The sequence below is a fragment of the Anser anser genome (genome assembly GCF_964211835.1).
Source record: "Anser anser genome assembly, chromosome: 13".
NCBI classification, from domain to species: domain Eukaryota; kingdom Metazoa; phylum Chordata; class Aves; order Anseriformes; family Anatidae; genus Anser; species Anser anser.
This window is the reverse complement of record NC_139734.1, coordinates 13,690,818-13,713,654: the sequence shown is the minus strand read 5'-3', so window position 1 is coordinate 13,713,654 and position 22,837 is coordinate 13,690,818. Positions and strand designations below refer to the sequence as shown.

Here is a 22,837-nt window from a genome sequence, read left to right as displayed (position 1 = left end):
GGAGGCAGGAATGAATGAGGGATGGAAGCTGTGTCTTCTGAGGATGGGGGAAGGCTCTGAATGCCAGGGCTACCTTTTAGTGCTTGTTGTAGCCTGGGCTGATCGTGAATGTTGACCTGGGGTTATGGGCACCTCTACCCCCCAGCTCCTAGTCAAGCTGAGGAATTGCTGATAGAGGGAACGAGGCAGAGGCTGTTGTGATCACTGGCTGATCTCCTCTCTTCCAGGTCAGTGACTTATCTTTCCATGATTCCTTGGCCACCTTCGTTGCCATTCTCATTGCCCGGCAGTGCTTGCTGCTGGAGGACCTGATTCGCTGTGCTGCTATCCCCTCGCTCCTCAATGCTGGTAAGTGCATCCCTGCAGAAAGCTGGTCTTACTCCCAGTGCTAGCCCAAGGGGCTGTGCTTAGTGAATACTTGATGAACCCCATAGCTGTGAAACTTGCTTCTGATTCTTACTTTATAGCATGGTACTTAAGAACTGAACACTTTGCTTTAGAGAGTTTCTGACCTTTTGTTTTCCATCAAAAAAATGGTTACGCGAAGGTTTTTCAATGTCTCACTCTCCGGAGTTTCTGTGAAGGCTGAAATAAGCAGAGAGATGTGATCAGCCACACTGTCTTGACCAGCGTACTCAGCTCTGAACGGCAGCAGTGCAGTTCCTGCTGACGGTTTGGGTTAGAGTTCTGGCTACAGCAGCCGGCTGACCTCTTGGGCCTACAGTGCCGGGGTCACCCTGCCTTATTCTGACACCAGCCTTCCTAGCTTTGCCCTGGGGGTTGCAGCATCCAGACTCTGGCAGGGTGAAGTTGGGAAGAGAGAGCAAGCAGAATGCAGCGCATGTCACTGGGAATAATACTGATGTATTTGCTCACTTGCATGTTAATTGCTGCACATGCTCTGTATCTGTAAATACAATGAGGCTGCTGCAGCTTCTCAACTGGCTGCTCCGGGGCAGTGCGCTGTGAATAGCTTTTGGATTGAGAGTCAGCTGTCCCAGTACTTAAGAAATCTCAGTTGACTGTTTTCTTTACATAGCCTGCAGTGAACAGGACTCAGAACCAGGGGCACGTCTGACCTGCCGGATTTTACTCCATCTGTTTAAGACTCCACAGCTGAACCCATGCCAGCAAGATGGCAGTAAGTGAATGAAAGTAGAGCCTTTCTTTATTGTGAAAGTACTGAGGCTCTTGCACCCCAAGAAAAGAAATGCTGGACCCTATGATTAGAGATGACCTGCTTACTTTGAATAAAGCGAGCAAAGCATGATAGACTGCTTTCTGCAGAGGACAAAGAACAATATCCTTCCATTTATGTCACTCTCTGGTAGCCTGGCATGTTGGGGGAGGAAGCTCTGGAGGCCAGGAACCCACCAGTAGAGGTGGCCTTGCTGTCACTAAGCCATTAGAGTAATGATCACTTTTTTTTCTTTTTGTCTAGAGCTTTGTACAGCTTCTTAGCTTGGTGCCAGAAGCTGTTATTTTACAGCGCTCCCTTTTTGTCTGATAATGGAACCAGTCCAGGAAGCTCTGTTTTTGGCTCCTTGTCAGTATCCTGATAGCTCAGATCTCTAAACCCAGCCCGTATTCTAGGTTAGGGTACTGTTGGAGCTTAGAGTTCATGACACAGCCACTGCTCCCCATTTGGATTTCATGGTTCAGTTGTCACAGCATGATTGGCACTGTGCTGCATGAAGCTTAATTAAATTGACCCCATGTTACAGCTGGGAAAAGGACTAGCCTCAGGATTCTCTGAGCTTGATTCTGTGGTACTGGCTGGCACATAATACAGGCAGCTCTGAAGTCTGTGCCTTTCTCTCTTGATGAGTATTGCCCTTCCTTATTGTCCTCTTTGCAGACAAACCCACGGTGGGAATCCGTTCTTCTTGTGACCGTCACTTACTGGCAGCTTCCCAGAATCGTATTGTGGATGGAGCAGTCTTTGCAGTACTGAAAGCTGTCTTTGTTCTGGGTGTGTACCTGCTCGTGTTAGCCTGTACCTGTAAGAAGGTCTTCTGGGGCAGTGGGAGACAGTACTGTATTGCACAGAGAGGAGATCTGTTTTGGTGGGTGTGTGGCTCATCTATCCGAAGCCCTCTGGCTGAACTATAAGCCTGCTTTTTGTATCTCTTAACTGCAGAGAGATCACTGGTCACAGGGAGCGTTCTTCAAAAGCTCAGGATGTTTTGTGGGTCAGGCTTTGGGTTTGGCATCAATGATTAAGTAACACTTGCTCTTTCCTCGTAGGAGATGCAGAACTGAAAGGCTCTGGCTTTTCCCACCCTGGAGGTGTCGATGATCTCATGGACGATGAGTTGGGTACCAGGAAGGCCGGTGGTCGGGTAGTAACTGTAGAAACAGCTAGCTTGGATATTTATGCCAAGTACGTACTAAGGAGTATCTGTCAACAGGTGAGTCTGTCCCATCCCTGTGCTTGTCCTTATCTCTTCTGCAGATAGATACATTCCATGTGGCTGTCTGCAGATTGCGTTTGGCAGGTATTTCTTTGAAATATCAGTAAAGAACCAGCTGTGGTTCTGCCACATGATGGCGCTAAGGATTGCCCACCATTGGGAAGGAAAAAAAAAAAGGCAAACAGCTGTCAAGAACTAGGTGTTGCAGTATGCAGGGACTGCACATCCCCTTTGCTCTGGCACTGGCACAGGGCTCGTGTCCAAGGAGGGGAGTGCTGGGAGTGGTTTGCTGAGATGTGTGCCGGAGGCAAAGAAGATAAGAATAAGACAGACAGCTTGTTGAAGTGATAAATGGCGCCTCTCAGAAAACAGCTTAAGTGTGGCTTGCAGCTAGGCTGTTAATGTATCCCTGGGCTTTGCAGTGCCCTGTTCAGTTAATTAAAGAAACAAAACCAAAAATCTTTTGCTCAGCCCCTAATCTGACAGCACCAGTATTTCTGTTCCTTTGAGGAAAATTGACATTTGAGGAACTGAAACCTGGCTAATAAGATACTTAGTTCCAGGCTGGAGTGCCTGTTACTACTACTGTATGAAAATGGGTGTTGAAGGGTGTCTTTGGCTGTGGTTACAAATTTATTCTGTCAACAGGGAAGATGCAGTGTTGCAATTTGAAGTGCACATTCCACTTAGTACTGTGTTATCCTTGTGCTTTGTGATGCTGTTGTTTTTGTTAAATGGCTCAATATATAGCGGCGTTACCAGCTGACCAAAGAAGAATTGGAGCTGCCTATTTAGGAGCACAAATACAGCGTACTTGGTGCTGCTGAAACCTGACTATAACATTAACAGAAGTAATTCTTCCCTTACTGGTCCCAGTCTATGTAGGAAGGACCCACAGCAAATAGAACGTGTATGGAAAGGAATAGCAGCGTGTCAGGTATCGTTACAGCAATGGTTGGCAGAACTGGTTATATAGGAACGAGTATTTGAGCAGACAACAGTGAATACCACCAATTTGTGCCAGAGCTCCTGCAGCTGTAAAGGCTGGGTAAAATAATACATTTATCATTAGCTCCTCCAGTGTGAGCAACGGATGCTGTAGAACTCACAGTATCCATTCTGAAATGCCTATAGGATGCCTTAAGCCATAGATGGTGATTTCTCAAACTCAAAAAAAAAAAAAAAAAGCTGTATCTCATATTTAGGTATGTGTTTTATATTAGACATTGTCATGATGATGTAGGGAAAAAAAGTAGATTATAGAATTAAGATAAAGGTTTCATAGGTGCTAATGTTTATAACCAAATTATTGGTCTGCCCTTTAGCCTATTCAGATCAGTACACGTAATGATGATTTTCCCTTTGAAAAGGTTAATTACACAGAGTCACAAGTGGAAGTCAAGAGGGAGGTTTGAGATAAAGCTGCTAACTTGAATCTGGTGCTTGGGATAGTAGAGTTGTCCGTAGTGCTTGGAAAAGGCGTTCATTGTGCTCTCCTGTGAAGAGAGATGAAGGACTCCGTTTCAGTAACATGGAGCCTGTGGAGGTGACTGTCCTATTTAAAGAAAAAAAAATCTTGGTGAGAAAGAGGCTGTTAGTCTCTTGAGGACAAAAATGGTAGTTGACTTAATACCTACTTGTAAGATTATCCCAATAAAGGGATAATTGCAGACAAGTCCCAAGGAATTCTTTTAGAAAGGTAGGCAAGTGGCAAAAAGGGTCTTCCCAAGGATGTGCATATTACATATACAAAGAAGCGAAGTTTTGAGAAGAATGATGTTAGTAAAGGGAATAAATATGATAGGCATTGGAGGAATTGCCAGATCCACATGTACTGGCAAAGCACAGTTGTATTTTGGGATGAGGTCACTGAAGACTTGAAAGTCTTGTGAAAGCACAGCCTAAGTCAGAGACTGTCTTTCCAGTCTTCATGCTCTACTTAGCGCTTAGACTACTGCCTACTGGAAAGAGGGACCATTCCCAGCTTTCTAGGCTTAGCATCAGCACCTGTGCTTCATGAACTGGGTCCTCATCTCTCCTCTCGTCTCCTCTGGTTGTCACTTCTCAGTGGAAGAATTATCTGATCCAGCTTGATACGCAGCTGCAGAAGTGCTTACATAGCAGTCCTCTGTAGATTTTAATTTTCATGAATTAGCCTAATTGATTTTCAATATGAAAAAGTCCTGCAGTAATGAAAGCTGCAGGTTAACTGTGAATTACATAAAGAAGTATCTACCTCATATTTGTTTTGGAAATTGCCACCTGATAATACGTTTAGAGGCCACCAACTGAAATTGAGAGGCTGACAATAATAGTTTTCTGTCCACCTTCTCCTCATGATTTGTGGCCTTATAAACATCTTGTATCCAGTCAGTTATTTTCCCTTCCAGGCAGTGAGAAGCAAGGTGAATGTTTTTCACTGAGGATGGCAGTGTGTTTTCCATTACCATTTGAGAGTTAAGGGATGTGCTTTTCCTTAAGACACATTCTAGTTTAGCCTTAGCTGCAGCCCTGAATTATTTAATTTAGCACAGTCCTAGGGTTTTGCTCAAGAAATAGACTAAATAAATTTAAGTGATCCCTTCTGACCTTTGAGCCCAAGTGGCAATGTTGATAAAGCCTGGGCATGGCAGTGACTGTGTAGTGTTAAATCATGCTAATACTTCATCAAAAGAAACAGCAGCTACTGTGTTTCTCCACTGCTGATTTGTCAGAGTTGATATTTCCTTTGTCGTGATTGCTGTGCTGTGCCTGATGCCTGCTGAATCAGGATAGTGCAGTTCATGAAGAAAAATGATTATCAGGCATTACTGCGTACTAATAAGGTTCTTAGGAGTTTGTTTTCCCTGCATCTATCTGATACTGAAAGCAGAAGCACCAGTTTGGTATCAGAAATGAGTTTAACTGTTCTAACTCTGCCTTCATCCTGCAGGAGTGGGTAGGGGAGCGATGTCTGAAGTCCCTCTGTGAAGACAGCAATGACTTGCAGGATCCTGTCCTGAGCAGCACACAGGCCCAGAGGCTGATGCAGCTGATTTGTTATCCACACCGATTGCTGGACAACGAGGAAGGAGAAAATCCTCAGCGGCAGAGGATTAAACGCATCTTACAGGTGCAGGCTCTTGACAGAGTCCAAGAATGATCTAGTAACTGCCTGATGTGACATTAGAATGGTGGAGTCGGCGCTATCTGAGTGGTGCAGCCCCCTCTGAGGGATCTGAGACTCATTATTATGGGAGCTGAGGGCAAGGGTTGAGGACATAGTTCGAACTGAGATAAGGACTCATACGAAGTGTGTGTGTGTTGCAGAATCTGGACCAGTGGACCATGAGGCAGTCCTCGCTGGAGCTGCAGCTGATGATTAAGCAGACTGCAAACAACGTGAGTTTCTGCTCAGTGGGACCATGCAGGGATGGGTGCTGCCAGCATTGAAGTGGCTGCTTGTGAGGTGGTAGGTTGGTGACCTGGCAGAAGTGAGAATAGGGAGAAAATAAAGAGCGTGCGTTGGTGAGTCTGGCTTGTGAAAACCAAGCATGAGACGGATGTGAGGAGTCTGAGACCCAAAGAAAAGCATTCATGGGGGAGCTGGCAATCTAGATTTCTACTGAGTTTAAAAGTGTTTAAATGTGGAAGCCCTATCAGTGGGTGCTCTCAGAGCAGGACTTAGCTCTCTTTTCTTCCCTATCTCCAGGAGATGAACTCCTTGTTAGAAAATATAGCCAAGGCCACTATTGAGGTATTCCAGCAGTCAGCAGAGACCAGCTCTGCTAGTTCTGCTGGCAATGGAGTCAACAATCTCAGTAGCTCAGCAAGTGCTACGCCAGCCAGCAACAAATCCAAACCCATCCTCAGGTAGGTGTAGTCTCAGCATGAAGCTGTCCTGTAGACAACTTGAATCATAGGTTGGATTACAAACTGCTTTTCTCTTTTGTATTGTCACAGCTCCCTGGAGAGGTCAGGAGTGTGGCTGGTGGCCCCTCTGATTGCCAAGCTTCCAACATCAGTGCAGGGCCATGTGCTGAAAGCTGCTGGAGAAGAACTGGAGAAAGGACAACATCTGGGGTCATCATCCCGCAAAGAGCGGGACCGCCAGAAGCAGAAAAGGTGAGCCCTGGGGAGAGAGCAGGCCCTGCTTGCTATGCTGATCCCCCAGCCTGGCAGCGTAGTTACATCGCTGTCCTCTCTGCAGCATGTCCCTCCTGAGCCAGCAGCCGTTTCTGTCACTGGTGCTAACTTGCTTGAAGGGACAGGATGAGCAGCGGGAAGGCCTCCTCACCTCTCTGTACAGTCAGGTCCAGCAGGTAGGTGTCTTGCTTCTCCCCTCACTTTCCTCAAAGGCTCACTCCTGAGCAGACAGGCTATTGGCATGTCCTTGGAGATGTTGTCTGTCTTTGTGCTCAATAAGGCAAAGATCATACCAAGGTTGATACAGAGCGCTTGAGCTGACCTCTCTGAGTCACTAGCCATTGGGAAGCACAAGCTGCTCTCTATAAACTTCAGCGTACAACACGTGAGGTCTGTCCTCTCTTCTAAATCTTAGATTGTTACGAATTGGCGGGAAGATCAGTATCAAGATGACTGTAAAGCCAAGCAGCTGATGCATGAAGCCCTGAAGTTACGACTGAACTTGGTGAGCAGTTGCAAAAAAGAGGTTAACCGTATGAAGTGAATAGTTCGGTGCCTTTTTTCCCCTTTTTTTGGAGCACACACACACTGGCAGGGCTATAAACGTCTTGAAGTGAGGGTCACCCCTGCTGCTGTTGGGTTTTAAGCCCTGAGTGGTATAGGATGTGTGGAAAAACTTCCTTGTTCTGTTGGACCAGGGTGAAATCCACAATCTTGGTCTCCATTTCAGAGACGTGCCGTGCAGGCTGCTCACAGTATTGCCTTCTCATTGTAATGCTTTTGTGCTCCCCATTGTGACTACTCGTATCTGAGGTTTGCCCTGTTGACTGCAGTCTCCTTGAGCTCTCAGAAGGAGTTGCCGTAGCACAGGAGTTGCTCTGGTTTAGGCTTCTTTCTCACTTTTAAGTCTTAGTGTTTCTTCTCGGTGTATTTTTGACTAAACTGCTCTTCTCTGTCAGGTGGGAGGGATGTTTGACACAGTTCAACGCAGTACGCAGCAGACAACTGAATGGGCTGTGCTTCTCCTGGACATCATCAGCAGTGGCACCGTGGACATGCAGTCAAACAAGTAACTTTCTGGCTGACTTCTGATCCATATGGTTCCCAAGGGAGGCATTCAGGCATTCATTAGCACAGCCCCTTTTCTTGTGGGAGCTAGCTGTCTCTCTCTAGACGCTCTGTTGGAAGCACAGTGACAGGTGAAAGACACTTTGGAGTAATAGCAGGCTGTAACGTAGGTCCTAGTGTCCACGTATACTCTTCCAGCATACCCAGAGCAAACTCTGCTTTCCAGATGCAGAGAGAGAAGCTGGGGAGAGCTGAGTCTGGACCTGCTTTTCAGATAAGCTGAAGGGGTGGACAGGAGGCCAATCTTAATCTGTGATACTGCACTTGACTGAAGTGTGGACCCCTGGCAGCATATAACCAAAAGGAGGATCACTGTGGGAGGCTGAAGAGTGCTTGGTGCTTCTGGCTGTAGGCACTACTCCTAGCAGGCTAATAGTGTTTGGTGTGATGGCGGGGACTTTGTCTGATTCTTCTGTGACTTTGGCCTTTCTGCTCTGACCAACAGCGAGCTCTTCACTACTGTCTTGGACATGTTGAGTGTTCTCATCAATGGCACCCTGGCTGCTGATATGTCCAGCATTTCTCAGGGCAGCATGGAGGAAAACAAGCGGGCATACATGAATCTCGTCAAGAAACTCAGGGTGAGGGACACCAGGCCCTGTACGGGGAGCTGTGTGCTGCATCGTGGTCATCCAACTCTGCATATTACCTGTCTCACACTGCGCTAGTCCTGTTGCCGTTTAGAAAAGCAGTAAGGGTTGCCCTAGTGGCTCTGTGGGCCTTGGGCTGAATGGTGCAGAGATGACAGGTAATGCAGGGGTGGAGGCTGACACCACTAAAGGCACAGGTAGGCTTTGTGTGTGTGGTTTTTTTTCTTTTCTGAGCAATTCTTGAAGTTTTCTCTATTCCACTGGTGCAGAAAGAGCTGGGGGACCGGCAGTCTGACAGCCTGGAGAAGGTACGACAGCTCCTGCCACTTCCCAAGCAGACCCGAGATGTCATCACCTGCGAACCTCAGGGATCCCTCATTGACACCAAAGGCAATAAAATAGCTGGATTTGACTCCATATTCAAGAAGGAGGTAAGTGAAGCTTTGCTGTCTGCCTCACAGCTCCTGAGTGCAGGTTTCGCCTTGTCTTCTGATGCCGGGAGTCTCCGCTGCTTGGGAGGCATCAGTATGCAGCGCCTTGTTGCCTGCCGAGCTTGAAATGGCTGGCTGCACACAGGCAAGCTGGCGCATAACTATGTCTGAAAAGGGCAAAGCTGGGTGTTAATGCTCAGCAATACCTGCTGCTATGGCCTGAGAAATTATTTAAACCTTTGTTTTGTACTCATGGCTATATGAAGTAAAAAATCTATAATCCCTGTCACATGACATAACGGGTACTGTCAGTGTGTGGCAGGAGACTGTCAGAGGTGGGATGAAGGAGAATGGCAGTTTTTGATGAAGGTTTTTAGAAATGACTGCTTTGCCCTGTGGAAGAGCAGAACCACTAGTAAGCCCTTACCACTAGTAAGGGCTCAGGCTGTCTTTTTTTTTGTCCTGGAACACGTGGAATGGAGTCTGATGAAAGTGTAGTTTCCTGTAGTAGGAGAATAAGCCCCTGTTCTGAGGTTCTTATTTCTTTTGATTTCAAGGGTTTGCAAGTCTCTACAAAGCAGAAGATTTCCCCTTGGGACCTGTTTGAGGGCTTAAAGCACTCAGCCCCTCTGTCCTGGGGGTGGTTTGGGACAGTCCGGGTGGACCGCAAGGTGTCTAGATTTGAGGAGCAGCAGAGGCTTCTTCTGTACCACACGCACTTGAAACCCAAGCCCCGCAGTTATTACCTGGAGCCCTTGCCATTGCCTCCTGAAGAGGAGGAGCCTCCTACACCTGTGACTTTAGAGCCAGAGAAGAAAGCTGTGGAACCAACCAAGGCTGATAAAACCAGCTCCAATCCTGCCACCTCCACTGAAGAACGCAAGAAGAAACAGAGCAAAACCAAGAAACGCAACCAGTCTGCCAGCAAAAGTGAGGTAAATGACTGCCCGACAGATACGGACCTCCTGTGTCCAACCCCGTTAGTCCAACCCTGAGCACTCCCTTGGGTCTTTCTAAGGAGCCTGAAAGCAGTAGTGGTGAAGATGGGATAGGTTTCCTCTCAGATGGGATTGCTGGAGCTCTGTCCTGTTTCTACTAGCCTGGGGCAGGGCAAGGATTTCCTTAATCCCTGATGGGTGGGAAGGAGGCTTTCAGCTCAGGCAGTGACTGACCCAGGCTTCCTCCTGTGAAATTTGCAACCCTTTCATACGCTTGAGCCGTTCATGAATTTTCAGTGCACGCTGATCTCTCTTACTCCCTTCTTGGTCCTTGCAGGATTTTGTGTTGGGTCCCAGCCGAGGGGTTTCGTATGGAGTTGGCATGCCTACGGATCTCTTGCATCACCAGGCGGGAAGCACTATGTCTAGGCTAGCATATGGGCAATCACCGGTGGGTCTCTATGCCCAGAATCAGCCTCTTCCAGCAGGTAGGTGTACAGGGGAGGTGAGAGTGGGGCATGTCTTTGGGAACCTCTCGTAAGAACCCCTCTTGCGAGATGGTTCTGCACACACTTGCCCTTCTGCCTGTCATGTATCCAGATATAGTGATGAACAGTTATTCTGGAGCTACGAGGCTCAACAATAGCACGTTAGTCACTCTGTTTCTTTTGCTCTTGCAGGTGGCCCCCGCCTGGATACATCCTACAGACCTGTGCGCATGCCATTGGGGAAACTTGTTCAGAGTCGTCCTCCATATAGTGGGGTGCTGCCGTCAGGGATGGGGAGCATGATGGGCATTGACCCCTCCTACAAGCCAGCAGTGTACAGACAGCAACCTCCGGTGTCCCAGGGACAGATACTGAGGCAGCAGCTTCAGGCAAAGCTGGTAAGTCAGAGATGTGCTCTTGCTGGGCCCCACAGCACAGCAAGTCCTAGCTGTTGGCTGCCACTATCCGCTGTGGCCAGAACTCTCCAACCCTATCTCTGTTTCTGCCCTCAAAAGGTGTTTGTTCCTCTGGGCAGCTCTGTGTTTGCCAATGGCTTTGTTAGACCCGTTTCTCCAACGGTTGGTGGAGACTGTGAGTGAGGTGCACTGGGGACATCTTGCAGCTGTTGGGCAGTGAGGGGGCACATCCTAGCAGTGGAGGGGTGGGATGGCTGTGGCCTGTTTGCCCCAAGTCAGGGCGAGGCAAATGTCATTAGCATCTGGGTGCCATGAAGCAGCCTTGTAGGTTTAGCAGTGAAGCTCCTTGTCTGGTATGGCGGGACTGCTGAGGAGAGGGCAGCAGCATCCTGGCCTTTGGAGATGTTGAAAAAACTGTTCCTGTGTTGCCTTCCAGCAGGGCCAAGGCATAATGGGACAGCAGCCAGTGCGCCAGATGGCTCCAACCCCATCCTATGGAACACTGCAGCCCTCCCAGGTAAGTGGCAGTGACCACAGGTAAAACTGGAGTCTTGCTACAGCACATGGCAGTGTCTTCATTTCTGCTGTTAAGTCCTGGAATCTCTTGGCTTTTTTTGCTCATTTTCTGGCCAGCACAAATCTGAATCCCAGAGATGAACTGTCTTGTGACCACATTTACAGGAGAATATATGCTGCCCCATGACTAACAAAATTTTTGTTTATTTCGTTTCAGGGTTACACATCTTACGTCTCCCACATAGGCCTTCAGCAGCACCCCTCCCAGTCAGGCACGATGGTACCTCCTACATACTCTGGCCAGCCCTATCAAAATTCCCACCCCAGCTCTAATCCTGCCCTGGTGGATCCTGTTAGACAGATGCAGCAGAGACCAAGTGGCTATGTGCACCAGCAGGCTCCAGGCTACGGGCACACCTTGGGCAACACACAGAGGTACCTCCCACCCTACTGGATGTTAATAAGCAGTATTTCATCAAGGGCTTCCCTGCTCTGCCCAGACAACTTGAACAGCAATCTGTGCAAAGCCTATTCTCCATGCTGTGTTACACAGCATCTGAGTCCTTTACACCCTCGGGGAGCATCTTTATCCAGCTTTCAGTCCCGAGAAGAAACAGAGAGATAGGATGAAATTCGGAGATGCTAGCTGCAGGCAGGAGTTGGTGTTACTAACCAGAGAAAGATGAGATTGTGAAGTATGAGGTAAATGACCTGGGAAAGTCATAGTCTTTTGAATTTAAATCTAGCCAGCAGCTCACCTTCTGAAGGTGCGATATGGTACTTCCATTGCTCCTGGGCAGGCATAAATCCGTCAGTGAGACAGTGCAGAACAGTGGGCCATATACCATTACTTGGGGCTTCTGGAAAAACAGGTTGGATGGAGCCCTTGAAGGTCCCTGGTGTCCCTCACCTTTCTGCAGAGAAGCAGCACGGGTTGCAAGCAGCTGTTTGAGCTGTCTTGATGGCAGCAGTTGGGTTTGGTTTTGCGAAGCTAGCTGCCTGTGAATCTTTCACTCCATGGGCTTGTCCTTTTCTCTTGCAGATTCCCTCACCAGTCAATACAGCAGGCCCCCATGATGAGTGGGATGAACCATTTGGGTCCACAAGGAGTCCCCTCAGGAATTCGACCCAGCCAGATACTGCCTGACCAGCAGCAGCAGCAGTACCTGAGGCAGCAGCAGCAACAGCAGCAGCAGATGCTGAGGGTGAGTGGTTGCTGGAGGGACAAAGACCAATGGAGCTGGAGGGGGCTTGCCAAATGCTGTCCTCTGTCAGTAACACTCTGTCCTGCCCCGGTGTGCCCAGAAGGATGTCAGCTCTTGGGGGCTGTCTGTAATGCTTTGCTAGGCAGCTCTCCCTTCAGTGGAGTTGGCCGCTCCTGATGGAGACACCTGCTGCACTGCCTCTTGCCAGTCACCCAGCGTGAGGCTAAAAGAAAGTGAAGAGCCCAAAAGTTTAGTCCTCTGTGGCCTGCATCCTACCTCTTCCTGCTCAGTTTGGGCCCGTAAGATCATGCAAAATGCTAACTGTCTTAGAAATTAAGTGTTGCAGGAGCTAGAAACAAAACGAACCCCCCCCTGCCCATACCAGGGCAGGCAGAGTCATTCTTTCTAAGATCAGTTTTAGGGGCATGTCTACGTTTTCACAAGATCAAAGTGGGCCTCATTCAGAGGCAGGAAATCTGGTGTGAGTCGGTCCATGTACTCCACATCCAACAGTAGATGGTGAAAAACCGATCCAGTGAGCTGATAGACCTAACTCTAGGTTCGGAGAAGTTCACAGGTGTGTGTTAACTCCACGGCGTATTCCATGGATTTGCATTATGGCCTTATGAATAATAAATACCCATATTGAATATAGATACACATTCCTTGGAGTTATAGGAATGCTTTGAATTGAAAGGGAAACACAAAAATAGGGAGTTTGTGGGTTACTTGGTGAATCTTGCCATAAGGCACACAACCTAGCAAACTGGTAGAATATGGGTGATAACACTTAGCTTTCTGAGAGGGGCCTGAGCAAGACAGTGGTTTCTGCAGAGTGCCACAGTCAGCAGTATTTGAGAATTGCTGCCTTGTACTGAACAAGAGACTGCCTGTAGCGTGGTCAGCAGCTTTTAGCCCTTTTGATGAGTAGCACCTTCTGACTATTCAGTGGGTTTCTTTTAGCATTCTCCATCACTTGTATTTAGGAAAAGAACATACCTCAGACAAGTTGCTAGCAGTTTTCCTAGCTCAGTAACTTAACGTGTACCTTCAGCTTTTAGCTGACGTTGCTTGGTTACTCAAAAAATGTGGAGTGCCCAGAATCTCTACAATTACAGTGACTCTCGCTGTATTATCAGTAGCATACCAGATGTGGAGCAGGCTCCTGATGCTTGAGTTGACTGTCACATGCAGTAGCTTGTAGAAAGGAAGCATGGCCTTCTGTTTTCCATGGGTGGTAGTCAGCTGTTGCAAGGAGGCAGGACATGAAATCAGGAGGAGGGTCTCCAGGCTCACTGAGTCGGTTACCTGCTTATTGAGGTCATAGTATCCATTTCATGAACCTAAGGGACCAAATTGGCTTAAGATGGAAGTTAGGAGGCTGGTCTAGAAACTCACTCCCTTTGATGGGTAGAATCCTTGATCCGAGCTTCAAAGTGTTTGTGAGTGGTTCTTGTACCCAGTTATTACTCTCTGCTGTGTCCTGGCTCTTTTGTCCTTGTTTACTGTCTCTTCTTTCTCTCTGCTGTTTACCCAGTGCGTTCCTAGGGAGCACTTGCATCTTTCGTAGGTCAGGTTTTTCTGACCTCCTCTCATAAGATATCATCCCTTCTCCTGATACGTTTTTGTCTGTTTTCTGAGTCTGTTCAAGGTTTGAACCTTAGCCTTTTGAGCCAGTGATCAGAACTGTATCTATCAACACCATGTCTTTTTACGATAGCTTTTATGATAGTTTTAGTGGTGTTCTGTTTCTGCTAGAAACTCTTCTGTTGACCTAGAGAGTTTAAAACTACCTCAACAGAATATTCTGTCTCTCTATATTCTTCTTTCTTTAACTAGTTCTGTCAACATCTAGGTTGGAGCATTGCATCCAGTTTTATCTACGTCCTGTTACTGACGTGTAGCATCGCTGCCAGGAGTGGCAGAGAAGGGCAGTAAGATGGCTTGAAGAGTTGGGGAATGTTTCTGAGGAGGAAAGGCTGAAATAGCTGGGCTTCAAGTTAGAGAAGGAGAGACAAGGGGAGTCCCCAGATTCTGTCTTTTTAAAACAAACCCACAAAAAAACCTCTTACCTGTTCATGCCCCGTGGCTGTAGGACAAGAAATGACCTTAAATCTTAACATACGAGATTCAAGATAGACTAGAAAAACTCCAGTAGGAGTAGCCAGGTATGCGACGTGAAATGGATTGAATAGAGAGGTTATAGGAGCTGTGCTGGTATGTCCGGAAACATTTTGAGAACAGGTCAGGCAAATACTCACTGAAGCAGGTATTGCTGATCTTACTGGGAGGCAAGAAATGAACTGGCCAGCCTCCAGAGATGATAGCTCTTAGTTGTTTTCCATTCTTGTATTGTGTTTACTCCTAGTCATTCCCCAGCTGACAAGTAGACTTGTAGTTCTCTTCCTGCCATCTGCTGAAAACTCATCTTACAGAAGAATTTTGTTACTGTCACTGTGTTTCATGCAATTTCTCAGCCTGGGGCAGGGTCCTGGTGAAATTTGTGTAATTTAGGTACTTGTAAGGAAAGTGGTGTAAGAGTATGTTACTGCGGTAGAACGTCCTTTCCCCTTCAGCCCTGCCTGTGCGTTGCCCAGACAGGTCCCCGATGGCCCCTTCTCTTTTGTCTTCCCAGCAGCAACAGCAGCAGCAACAACAACAGCAGCAGCAACAGCAACAACAGCAACAACAACAGCAGCAGCAGCCGCCTCCGCCGCAGCCGCAGCCACAGCAGCAACCCCAGGTCTCCACAGTGCCTCAGCCACAGGCGCAGGGCCAGCCCCCAGGGCTGGGGATGCAGGCTCTTCCCCCCCAGCAGCCCATTGTGAGTGTTCCCTCGGAGACAGAGGGATGCAATATTCCAGCACAAATCCAGCCGTGTTCTACCTCCATCCTCCCCTCCCGCACCCTGCTCCCTCCCCTGCACTTCCCAGGGCTTGGGTGAATGCTGAGAGTGCCAGCCAGGTGGTGTGGCTGTAACCACGTTTCTCTCTTTGCAGTTCCAGCGCCAGGGCCTTCAGCAGACGCAGCAGCAGCAGCAAACGGCTGCTTTGGTTCGACAACTTCAACAGCAGCTTTCCAGTAAGCCTTAGTGTTCTCGATCCTGTCCCTAATCTCCTCCCCTGCCGTTCCCTACTGCAGGTACCCTGGTGTAGGGAAGCAGGGCCAAGCCAAACTGTCTGTCTGAGGCCATAAATGATGTTGGCAGGGAAATGGCATCAGGACTTTGAGCTCCTGGCCCAAAGGGGCACGACAGCAGGGCAGGCAGTGCTGCCAGCATGTGAACGACCTTCCAGACCTGCTGCATGCAGAGGGATGAGAGAGCTGAGCCTTTGTAGGGGCTGTCATGCAGTTTTCTCAGAAGGATTCAGTCTGCAGCTTTAAAGCGTTCAGAGATGCTTCCTCTGCTGTGAATGACCTCTGAGGGGCTCAGGGATGTTGTAATCCTGCGGCATTCACGTGGTGGGTGACCCAGAGATGGATCAGGACAAGACTTCTTGGAGGCAAGGAGGGTACTCTAGGAAGCACTGCTTCATACTTGCTGTGTTCTGTGGGCTTCTGTGGCTGCTGTCACAGACAGGGTAATGGCACAGATGATGTTTGTAGTCTGGCACTGCGTAACTATTCCTATAATCTGTATTTAACTGCTGGCCGGGGGGCTAGAAACGGAACCCAGTGCCTGTGCTGTTCCCCTCTGAACCACCTGCTGTTTTACTGTCACCTTACTGGCTTTTGTGCCGTAAAAAATGGCAGCAACGCTATGAAAATGCCTACGAATGGGCTGCACGGGGTTTTTGCAGTGTGTTGAGTGTGCTAGCTGTAACTGTGTGTGGTGGGGGCTGGGAGCTTGGTGGCTGGGAGCTGACAACCCTCCTTTTTTCTTGCTGGGCCACCATTTCTATGGTAGTCAAGGATGTGAATGCCTACAGCTCGATGTCAAGTAAAAATACATTTGGCAGATTTTGATCTATCTGCTTGGTTAATTCAGTTTCTTAAATTGGCTATTTCTCAGAGTAGGCTTGTGCTTAGGAAAAGCTTGATACAATCACGGGTGGAGGTGTTTCTTTCCTATATGCATAGTTCTCATGTGTAACAGATGTCTGCAACAAATAATGGCCAAACAATAGTGCTTACACTTGTTCCTTGATAAAGTTCTTAGTCCTTGTGACAAAAACAAACACAAAAAAGGCAAATAGAAGTTCTAATGTGCTAAGTTTCCTACTGGCCAGCTTCACAAACCACAAGTCTGTGCAAGGATCCCAGCCAGGACATTCAAGTAGAGGAATATCTCATATAAGTATCCGAATATAGCAGAATAGCCATATTTTCCTATCCTGTCGGTGTAGCAAATGGAGCAGGGTTTTATATGGAACGGATGCGTGGGTCCAATGCAGCCATGTGTCAGCATGCAGCTTCCATGCCACCTCACTGGGCTTGCATCAGCTCCACCAGGAACCATCTGGAGTTCTTGTTTGCAGTGTCCGGGGTGCAGTAGAAAGGAGGACGTAACCAAGAACATCTTGTAGGAGGGAGACAAGAATACCTTGGGCTCACGGTGGGTCAGGAGGTTCCAGGATATTCCTGAATATGCTGTTGTCCAGCAGAGTTGAGAGAGGAAAGAGGACGGGCTAGCCTCGGGTTACACTGGTCTCCTTTTACTTAGTCTGCAGCGTAAGACGTGCTGATTGGGTTTCAAGAAAAAACTCACAGATTTTATTAATCACATAGTACCCAAGTATACTTTTGAGCAGTGTGCGTCACCAAGCATCGGTCCCAGCAGTTGGGAAGTTTCATGAGGGTCTTTAATAAAACCTTACCATGTTTCCTGTCCCTTTTGCTCCACCTGGAAGTCCTTTGGGTATGTTGTTCATTTGTACCTACATACTGTCAGGGAGTCAGAAGAGTTCCTGAAACCTTCGGTAAGTCTGGTTTCTGGGTGTACCTGCGGATGAATATTTGACACTAGCTGTCTGAACAGCTTGTTTGGCTCCAGGTGTTGTGCAATCTTATAGGGCGGATTTTCTTTCAAAGTACAGAAATAATTTGCCCGTAGCCTCATCGTCCTAACTTGCTGCCATCTTTCAGAGCTTTGTTGTGGTGCACCAGTTGTGCCTGGAGAGATGTCCTCTGGAGAAGCTTTGGGACTGGGACTGGTGCATATCTGTCTCTTCCTCAAAGAAAGTGGGGTCCTGAGTGTAAAGCCTGTGTAAAGCCTCAGAGAAGTGAGCAGAACAGGGAGTGCCATAAAGGATATAAGCGTGTTATGTTTTGTTTTTCCTCACACACTGCAACATACTCCTCGGAGCTGCGCTGGTGGTGGGAGGGGAATCTGCTTGCTGAACAAAACCTTACTACTGTCTAACTCTTGACCCCAACAGACACACAGCCGCAGCAGAACAACAACCCGTTTGGACGCTACTGATCTGTGGCACTTCAGCCTGGTCCAGGAGGGAGACATCACTGTGGACTGGATACAGCCTCTTCAGCCTGACCTGCAGACTGGGACTGCTCCCAGCCGCTGTCCTTGGGCTCGTGCCCCAAGTGCTGTGTGCTGCCGCTGCCCATCTCGCAGGGAGATGCCAGGAGGATGGTTTTATTGTACAGAGAAAGTGTTTTTACTATCCAATTTCTACAAACGTTTATGGAGATCCCTTGTGGCTGATAGTCTCCCTTCCCACTTTGGTTTCAGTTTTTACTCAGTTTTTAGTATTTTTGTTAAAATAATGATTAAGACATTGTAAAATTTTGTACTTTATTTATACCAGATGAACCCTGTACTGCAGACATTCTCGGATGAATACAGAGAGCTTACTTTGCAAAAGGAGTGTGTATTCAGTCTGCTTTTCCTCCTTCGAGCTCCTCCCAGCTTCCCCGTACAGCCCAGCAGCACCTCTGCGCATGGTCTTTATCTCTTTCTCAGCAGAACTGATGTCTGCATTTCCTGCTTTTGTGAATGGGCATGTTGCTGAGGCAGAGCCTTTTGGTTTGGGAAGGAAAGCCTTTCTTCCTTACTTGTTTCATAAGCTGGTGTTCACGTGCTTTCTAGGGTTTGTGCAAACTTCGTAGGCTTTGTATGTTGATTTAGAGCTTTACTAGCAGTCTCTGGCATGTGCCAATGGACAGAGGTTTAAGAGCAAAGAGGAAGGTAAATGAGAGACTCTGAGCCCTAACAAGGCCAGCTTCCCAGCCACAGCGGTATCAGAGACACTCAAGCTGGTACCTCTGCAATTTAGGAGGAGCTGCAGCCCGAATGCACTCAGAACAGTACTTCTCTCAGCACGGTTTTGCTTGTAAGCACCAAGGCTCATCTGTTAGCTCCTTCCTGACAGCCCCAGTGCTTTTCTGGGTGGGTAACGTTCTGCGTTCTCACCTTCAGACCCAGCTAATGCAGCCTGCTGGGCTGGAGTCTCGTCTGTCTGTGTGTGGCAGACTGCTTCGGCTTTGCTTAGTTGCAGTGCTGGTTCTCTCCCCTCCTGCTGCCTGTTGAAGCTGAGAGCCACGCTGACCAGCACCTTTCTTCTCTCCTTGGTTCTTCCGCAGCAAGTTGCCTGGGGACCACTTGACCTGCGGTAGTTCCTTTAGTACATTTTCTGGACCAGTATTTTACTTCTGCCCTAGGAGGGTGGGAGCATGTGGGGCTTGCAGGGCCTCATGAAAGAGCTCCAGTTAACCTCAACTCTAAGGCAAAATAAACTAAAACGGTTTATTAGCAGTACGTAGGGTGGGCCACAGCAGCGTGAGGACAAGAAGGCGGCAGGCTGTGGGAGCTGGGAGGAAGGAGGAAGAAGGGGGATGCCCTCGGTTTTGGTCAGGCTGATGGACAGGAGGGAGCCTCACCTGCCAGAGCCTCCCTGTGCCCAGCTCCTGGGCTGGCTCCTGCTGCTGCAAGGGCTGGAGCTGGGCCCTTCCCTCGCCGGGGGGGGAGCTGTGCACCCTGCTCATCCCCACCCTGCAGCTTCCTTGCACCTGGACCGGGCTCCTGCTGTGCTGCATGGTGGGGGGAAGGTGCTGCTGGCCAGGACTGATGGAGACAGGCTCCCTCCCTAATGAGAACGGACAGTTGTGTGTAGGGTGACTTCCTCTGTGCACGGCTGCTTGTCCCCTTCAATGAGCATCAGGCCGGGGCACAGCCCCAGCTGGCTGGGAGGAGCAGCCTGCCTGGGCCCCCTGCGCCCAGGGCTCTGGGCTGTGGGGCTCTGCTCGCATGCAGCACGCGCTCAGTGACACAGCGCCGCCAGCAGCCACCAAGGGACCCACGGCCGGGCTGGGAGAGGGCCGTGTCCCCCTCCTCGTCCTGCCTGGGAGCGGGGTGCCAAAAAACAAGCCGCGTTGGGTGGGCTGGGGGCTGGCGCAGCCGCAGCCTGGGCGAGCTGGGCGCTGCCCCTGGGCGCGCAGAGCCCCTCTCTCCGGGGCGTGTGCGGCCGCTGCCTGCGGCCCCCTCCTCTGCAGGCCCTGGGAGGCGGCTGAGCCTGCGCCAGGCGGCATCTTGGATGCTGCCTTCTGCATCGCTGCCGCGCTGCTGGTGGGAGGAGGGCGGCTCTGCAGCAGCCGGAGCGGGCGGCGGCGGCAGCAGTGCCATGGGTGGCCCTGGGCCGGGGGGCTGCGGTGGGGGCTGCGGCAGCAGAGCATGGAGCTGGGGGTTGGCCTCTCGTTTTGTTCCTTTTCAGGGGTCCCAGGGTCTGGTGCCAAGGGCTTTCCACGTCTTCCCGGGGGGAAGGAGATGCCTCATCCCTCTCCGGGTTCCTGCTGCCGGTTGACCCTGATTTGTTGCACAGCCCAGCCCAGGGGCTGCTCCCAGCGTTTGCTCCTGCAGAAGGCTCCCCCCAGCCATGCCAGCCAGGTGAGCACGGGGCAAGCACCTCTGTGGCCCCCGTGCTACCCCCAGGCTGCCCCAAGGCTGTCAGCGGGGGCAGAGGCTGCGGGGGACGCAGGGACTGGAGCGAGACCTGGGCAGGGTGCAGGGCACAGCCGCTCTGCCCAGCCCGGCCGCCTGCCTCGCAGCCCCCCTTGCTGTGCTGCGCGCTAGCACTGAAGAGTGGCAGTTTTAAGTAGCTCTGACAGCTTCCAGCCCTTCTGCTCCTTCTCTGAGTCGCAGCTAAATGCTGCTTAAGACACAGCCAGAGGCGACGGGGGGGATTTTATCACACTGCCCATTGACCAGTGCGCGCAGCCTCCCTGTGGCCTTTAATCGGTCTTGGGGGCTGGGGGGCTGATGCTGGAACCACATGAGGGTGCAGGTCACTGGGCTCTGCGGGGCTCAAAGCCCCAGGGGTGCCTGCGCAGAGCCCGAGGGCAGCGTGTGTGGGTGATGCTGCCCAGCACGTGCCCGGGGCACGGGAAGGGGCCTGAGGTGACGGGAGGCTCGGCGCCGCCGGGGCAGCAGGTAGGCAGCAACAGGTCCTGCCCCGTGCACCCACCCCACCCGGCACCAGCAGCCTGCACGGACTGTGCCGGGGGCAGAGGCAGCTCGTCAGGCACCACGAGAACTGGTGTTGTGCAAGAAAATCGATCGCTGCCTGCTCCAGCTGCTGGAGCCGGGGGCTGAGCAGCCCCGCGAGTGCCCCATGCTCCCTGTGCGGGTGACGAGCCGCAGCTGCGGCCCCCGGCATGGCCCCCCCACCGGACTGGTTTTGCTGGGCAGTGAGATGTGGGGGGGCTGTGCCCGGAGCCCTGCTGCTGTGGGGGCAGCGCAGGGAGCCCCTGAGATGCTGCTGGGGGCGGATGGTCCACCAGGGAGCGTGGGTGCTGCTGCAGGTGGTGCGCAGGGGCTCAGGGCAGGGCTGGTGCATCCATCCCAGCGGGCACAGGGCTCTGGTGGTGCGTGGGGCGACTAAGGGCAGCTCCTGGGTGTAAAGGGTCAGCAATGAAACTGCTCGAGCTGCCGCCCACCGAGGAGCAGCCCTGGAAGAGGGAGCGGGGCAGGAAGGCTCTGACCCGCTCTGCAGCGTCCGAGTGCAGGGCTCCCCTTGGCTGCACGCTCACTGACTCAGTGGCATCGGGAGAGCTGAAATAAATGCCTGCCCTTCACATGCTGCCGCACAAGCATCTTAAATGGGAAGCGGTGGCTGCTCCGCAGAGCCCGCGTCGGGTCTGGGCTGCAGCTCTGGCAGCGGGAGGGAGGCAGAGCCCAGCTCCCATCCCCAGACTGGAACGCGTGGAGGTGTCTGCTGGTAATTGCACGTCCTTCTCTTTGATCAGGCACCGCGGCTGATGCTGCCCTGGCAATGGCAGGGAGCTGCAGAGAACGCAGACACATCCAGCGGGACCCAAATCCGTGCCCTGTTTCAAATGATTTCTGTAATCCCGTCAGGCAGGAATGAAACAGCAAGGTAGCCCCGGCACGGGCAGGCTGGGGGAGAGGCTGTGCCAGGAGGCTGAGCGCGGAGGGGGAATGTCCCCGGGCTGGGAGAGGGCACACCAGGAGGAAATGGGGGGGACAGAGGGGCTGGGGGGGGGGCTGGGAGTGCTGCTGGGGCCGTAGGGCTGTGTCTGCTGAGCCCGCAGCTCCACGCATGGAACGGGGTGGGACGGCTGTGCCTGGCCCCGGGGCTGATGCTGGGACTGGGACACCCTGTACTGGTACCTGATGGACCCCCCCGGACCGGCTGGGTGCTGCGGGGCAGCGGAGAGGTGGGGGCTGCTCCCAGGGCCGTGGCAAAATGTGCTGGGGGGGATGTTCCGACGGGCAGGGCTGTGCCGGGGCACCACGGGGCTGCGGGCGGATGGAGAGGGGCCTGTGCGGGGTGGCCAGGGTGGGCACAGGGCACGGCGGGACAGGCTGCTGGGGCTGGGCGGGGGTGCCCAGGGTGGCGTGGGATGCTCGGGGCCCTGCAGAGGCACCCTGGGCGGGGTGGGACCCCCAGGACACCGCGGGGACCCCCGGGGCCGTGCGGGCTGCCCGGGGCGGCACAGGATGCTCAGGGCGGTGCAGGGCGCCCGGGGCTGTGCGGAGATGCCCGGGCCGGGGCGGGTGCTCCCGGGAAGGGCGCTGCGGGGTGCCCCGGGCGGTGCCGGTGCCGGTCCCGGTGCCCCCCTCCCGGGAGTCGGTCGGTGCCGGTGCCCGGGCGGGGTTCCCGGGGCCTTGGCGGTCCCGGGGGTGCGGTCCCGGGCGCGCCGGGCCCCGCCGGGCCGGGTGCCCTCTCCGCGCATCCCGCAGGGCGGTGCGGGTCCCGGGGGCCGCTCGGCGTACCGGCGGCGGCACCGAAGGGGTGCTGCGGCGGCGGCCCCTCCCCCGCCCGCCCCCGCCGTGCACGCGCCGCGCGCTCCCGGTGCGGGGTCGGGCCGGACTGAGCGGAGCGCGGGGCGCGGAGCAGCCGCCGCCGCCGCCGCCGCCGCCCCCGGCATGGCCCAGCCGCGCCGCCGCCCCCGACGGTGAGTGCGCCCCGACGGCCCGGGCCGGCCCCCACCGGGAGGGAGATGGCGGGGGGGGGGGGCGCACCGGGAGGGGGCACCGGGCGGCCGGGACGGGGCTCCCAAGGGAGGGCGGGGGCCGGGGCCGGTGCCGGGGGGCCGTGCCGTGCCCGTGCCGTGCCCGTGCCGTGCCGTGCCCGCCGTCCCGCGCGGCGCGGCGGGGGTTAACGGGCGGG

The 22,837-nt window shown here is 52.1% G+C and overlaps 2 protein-coding genes across 6 annotated transcripts in view; both read left to right on the top strand.

Annotated features, from left to right (window-relative positions):
* The window catches only part of MED12 (mediator complex subunit 12), a 37,310-nt gene extending 19,238 nt beyond the window's left edge, over positions 1-18,072 (top strand). The window contains exons 23-44 of one of the 2 annotated variants that reach the window (XM_083797911.1): positions 228-348; positions 1,040-1,141; positions 1,859-1,972; positions 2,248-2,411; positions 5,347-5,526; positions 5,724-5,795; positions 6,106-6,266; positions 6,357-6,518; positions 6,604-6,715; positions 6,955-7,044; positions 7,499-7,608; positions 8,113-8,248; positions 8,527-8,688; positions 9,246-9,623; positions 9,964-10,114; positions 10,307-10,512; positions 10,967-11,047; positions 11,264-11,481; positions 12,089-12,251; positions 14,890-15,075; positions 15,251-15,332; positions 17,630-18,072. In XM_083797911.1, the coding sequence (XP_083654037.1) occupies positions 228-348; positions 1,040-1,141; positions 1,859-1,972; positions 2,248-2,411; positions 5,347-5,526; positions 5,724-5,795; positions 6,106-6,266; positions 6,357-6,518; positions 6,604-6,715; positions 6,955-7,044; positions 7,499-7,608; positions 8,113-8,248; positions 8,527-8,688; positions 9,246-9,623; positions 9,964-10,114; positions 10,307-10,512; positions 10,967-11,047; positions 11,264-11,481; positions 12,089-12,251; positions 14,890-15,075; positions 15,251-15,332; positions 17,630-17,673 (3,195 nt within the window). In that variant the 3' untranslated portion in view covers positions 17,674-18,072. Of the gene's footprint in view, positions 1-227; positions 349-1,039; positions 1,142-1,858; positions 1,973-2,247; positions 2,412-5,346; positions 5,527-5,723; positions 5,796-6,105; positions 6,267-6,356; positions 6,519-6,603; positions 6,716-6,954; positions 7,045-7,498; positions 7,609-8,112; positions 8,249-8,526; positions 8,689-9,245; positions 9,624-9,963; positions 10,115-10,306; positions 10,513-10,966; positions 11,048-11,263; positions 11,482-12,088; positions 12,252-14,886; positions 15,076-15,250; positions 15,333-17,629 lie in introns of both variants that reach the window. The other variant, XM_083797910.1, reaches the window with a different exon arrangement.
* A 3,640-nt stretch (positions 18,073-21,712) lies between these two features.
* The window catches only part of NLGN3 (neuroligin 3), a 35,982-nt gene continuing 34,857 nt past the window's right edge, over positions 21,713-22,837 (top strand). For 3 of the 4 annotated variants that reach the window (XM_083797913.1, XM_083797922.1, XM_083797919.1), the window contains exon 1: positions 22,498-22,622. Coding sequence is in view for 1 of the 4 variants with exons in the window: in XM_083797914.1 (XP_083654040.1) it covers positions 21,804-21,881 (78 nt within the window). In the remaining 3 variants the exon portion in view is untranslated. Of the gene's footprint in view, positions 21,882-22,497; positions 22,623-22,837 lie in introns of those variants that run through there. The other variant, XM_083797914.1, reaches the window with a different exon arrangement.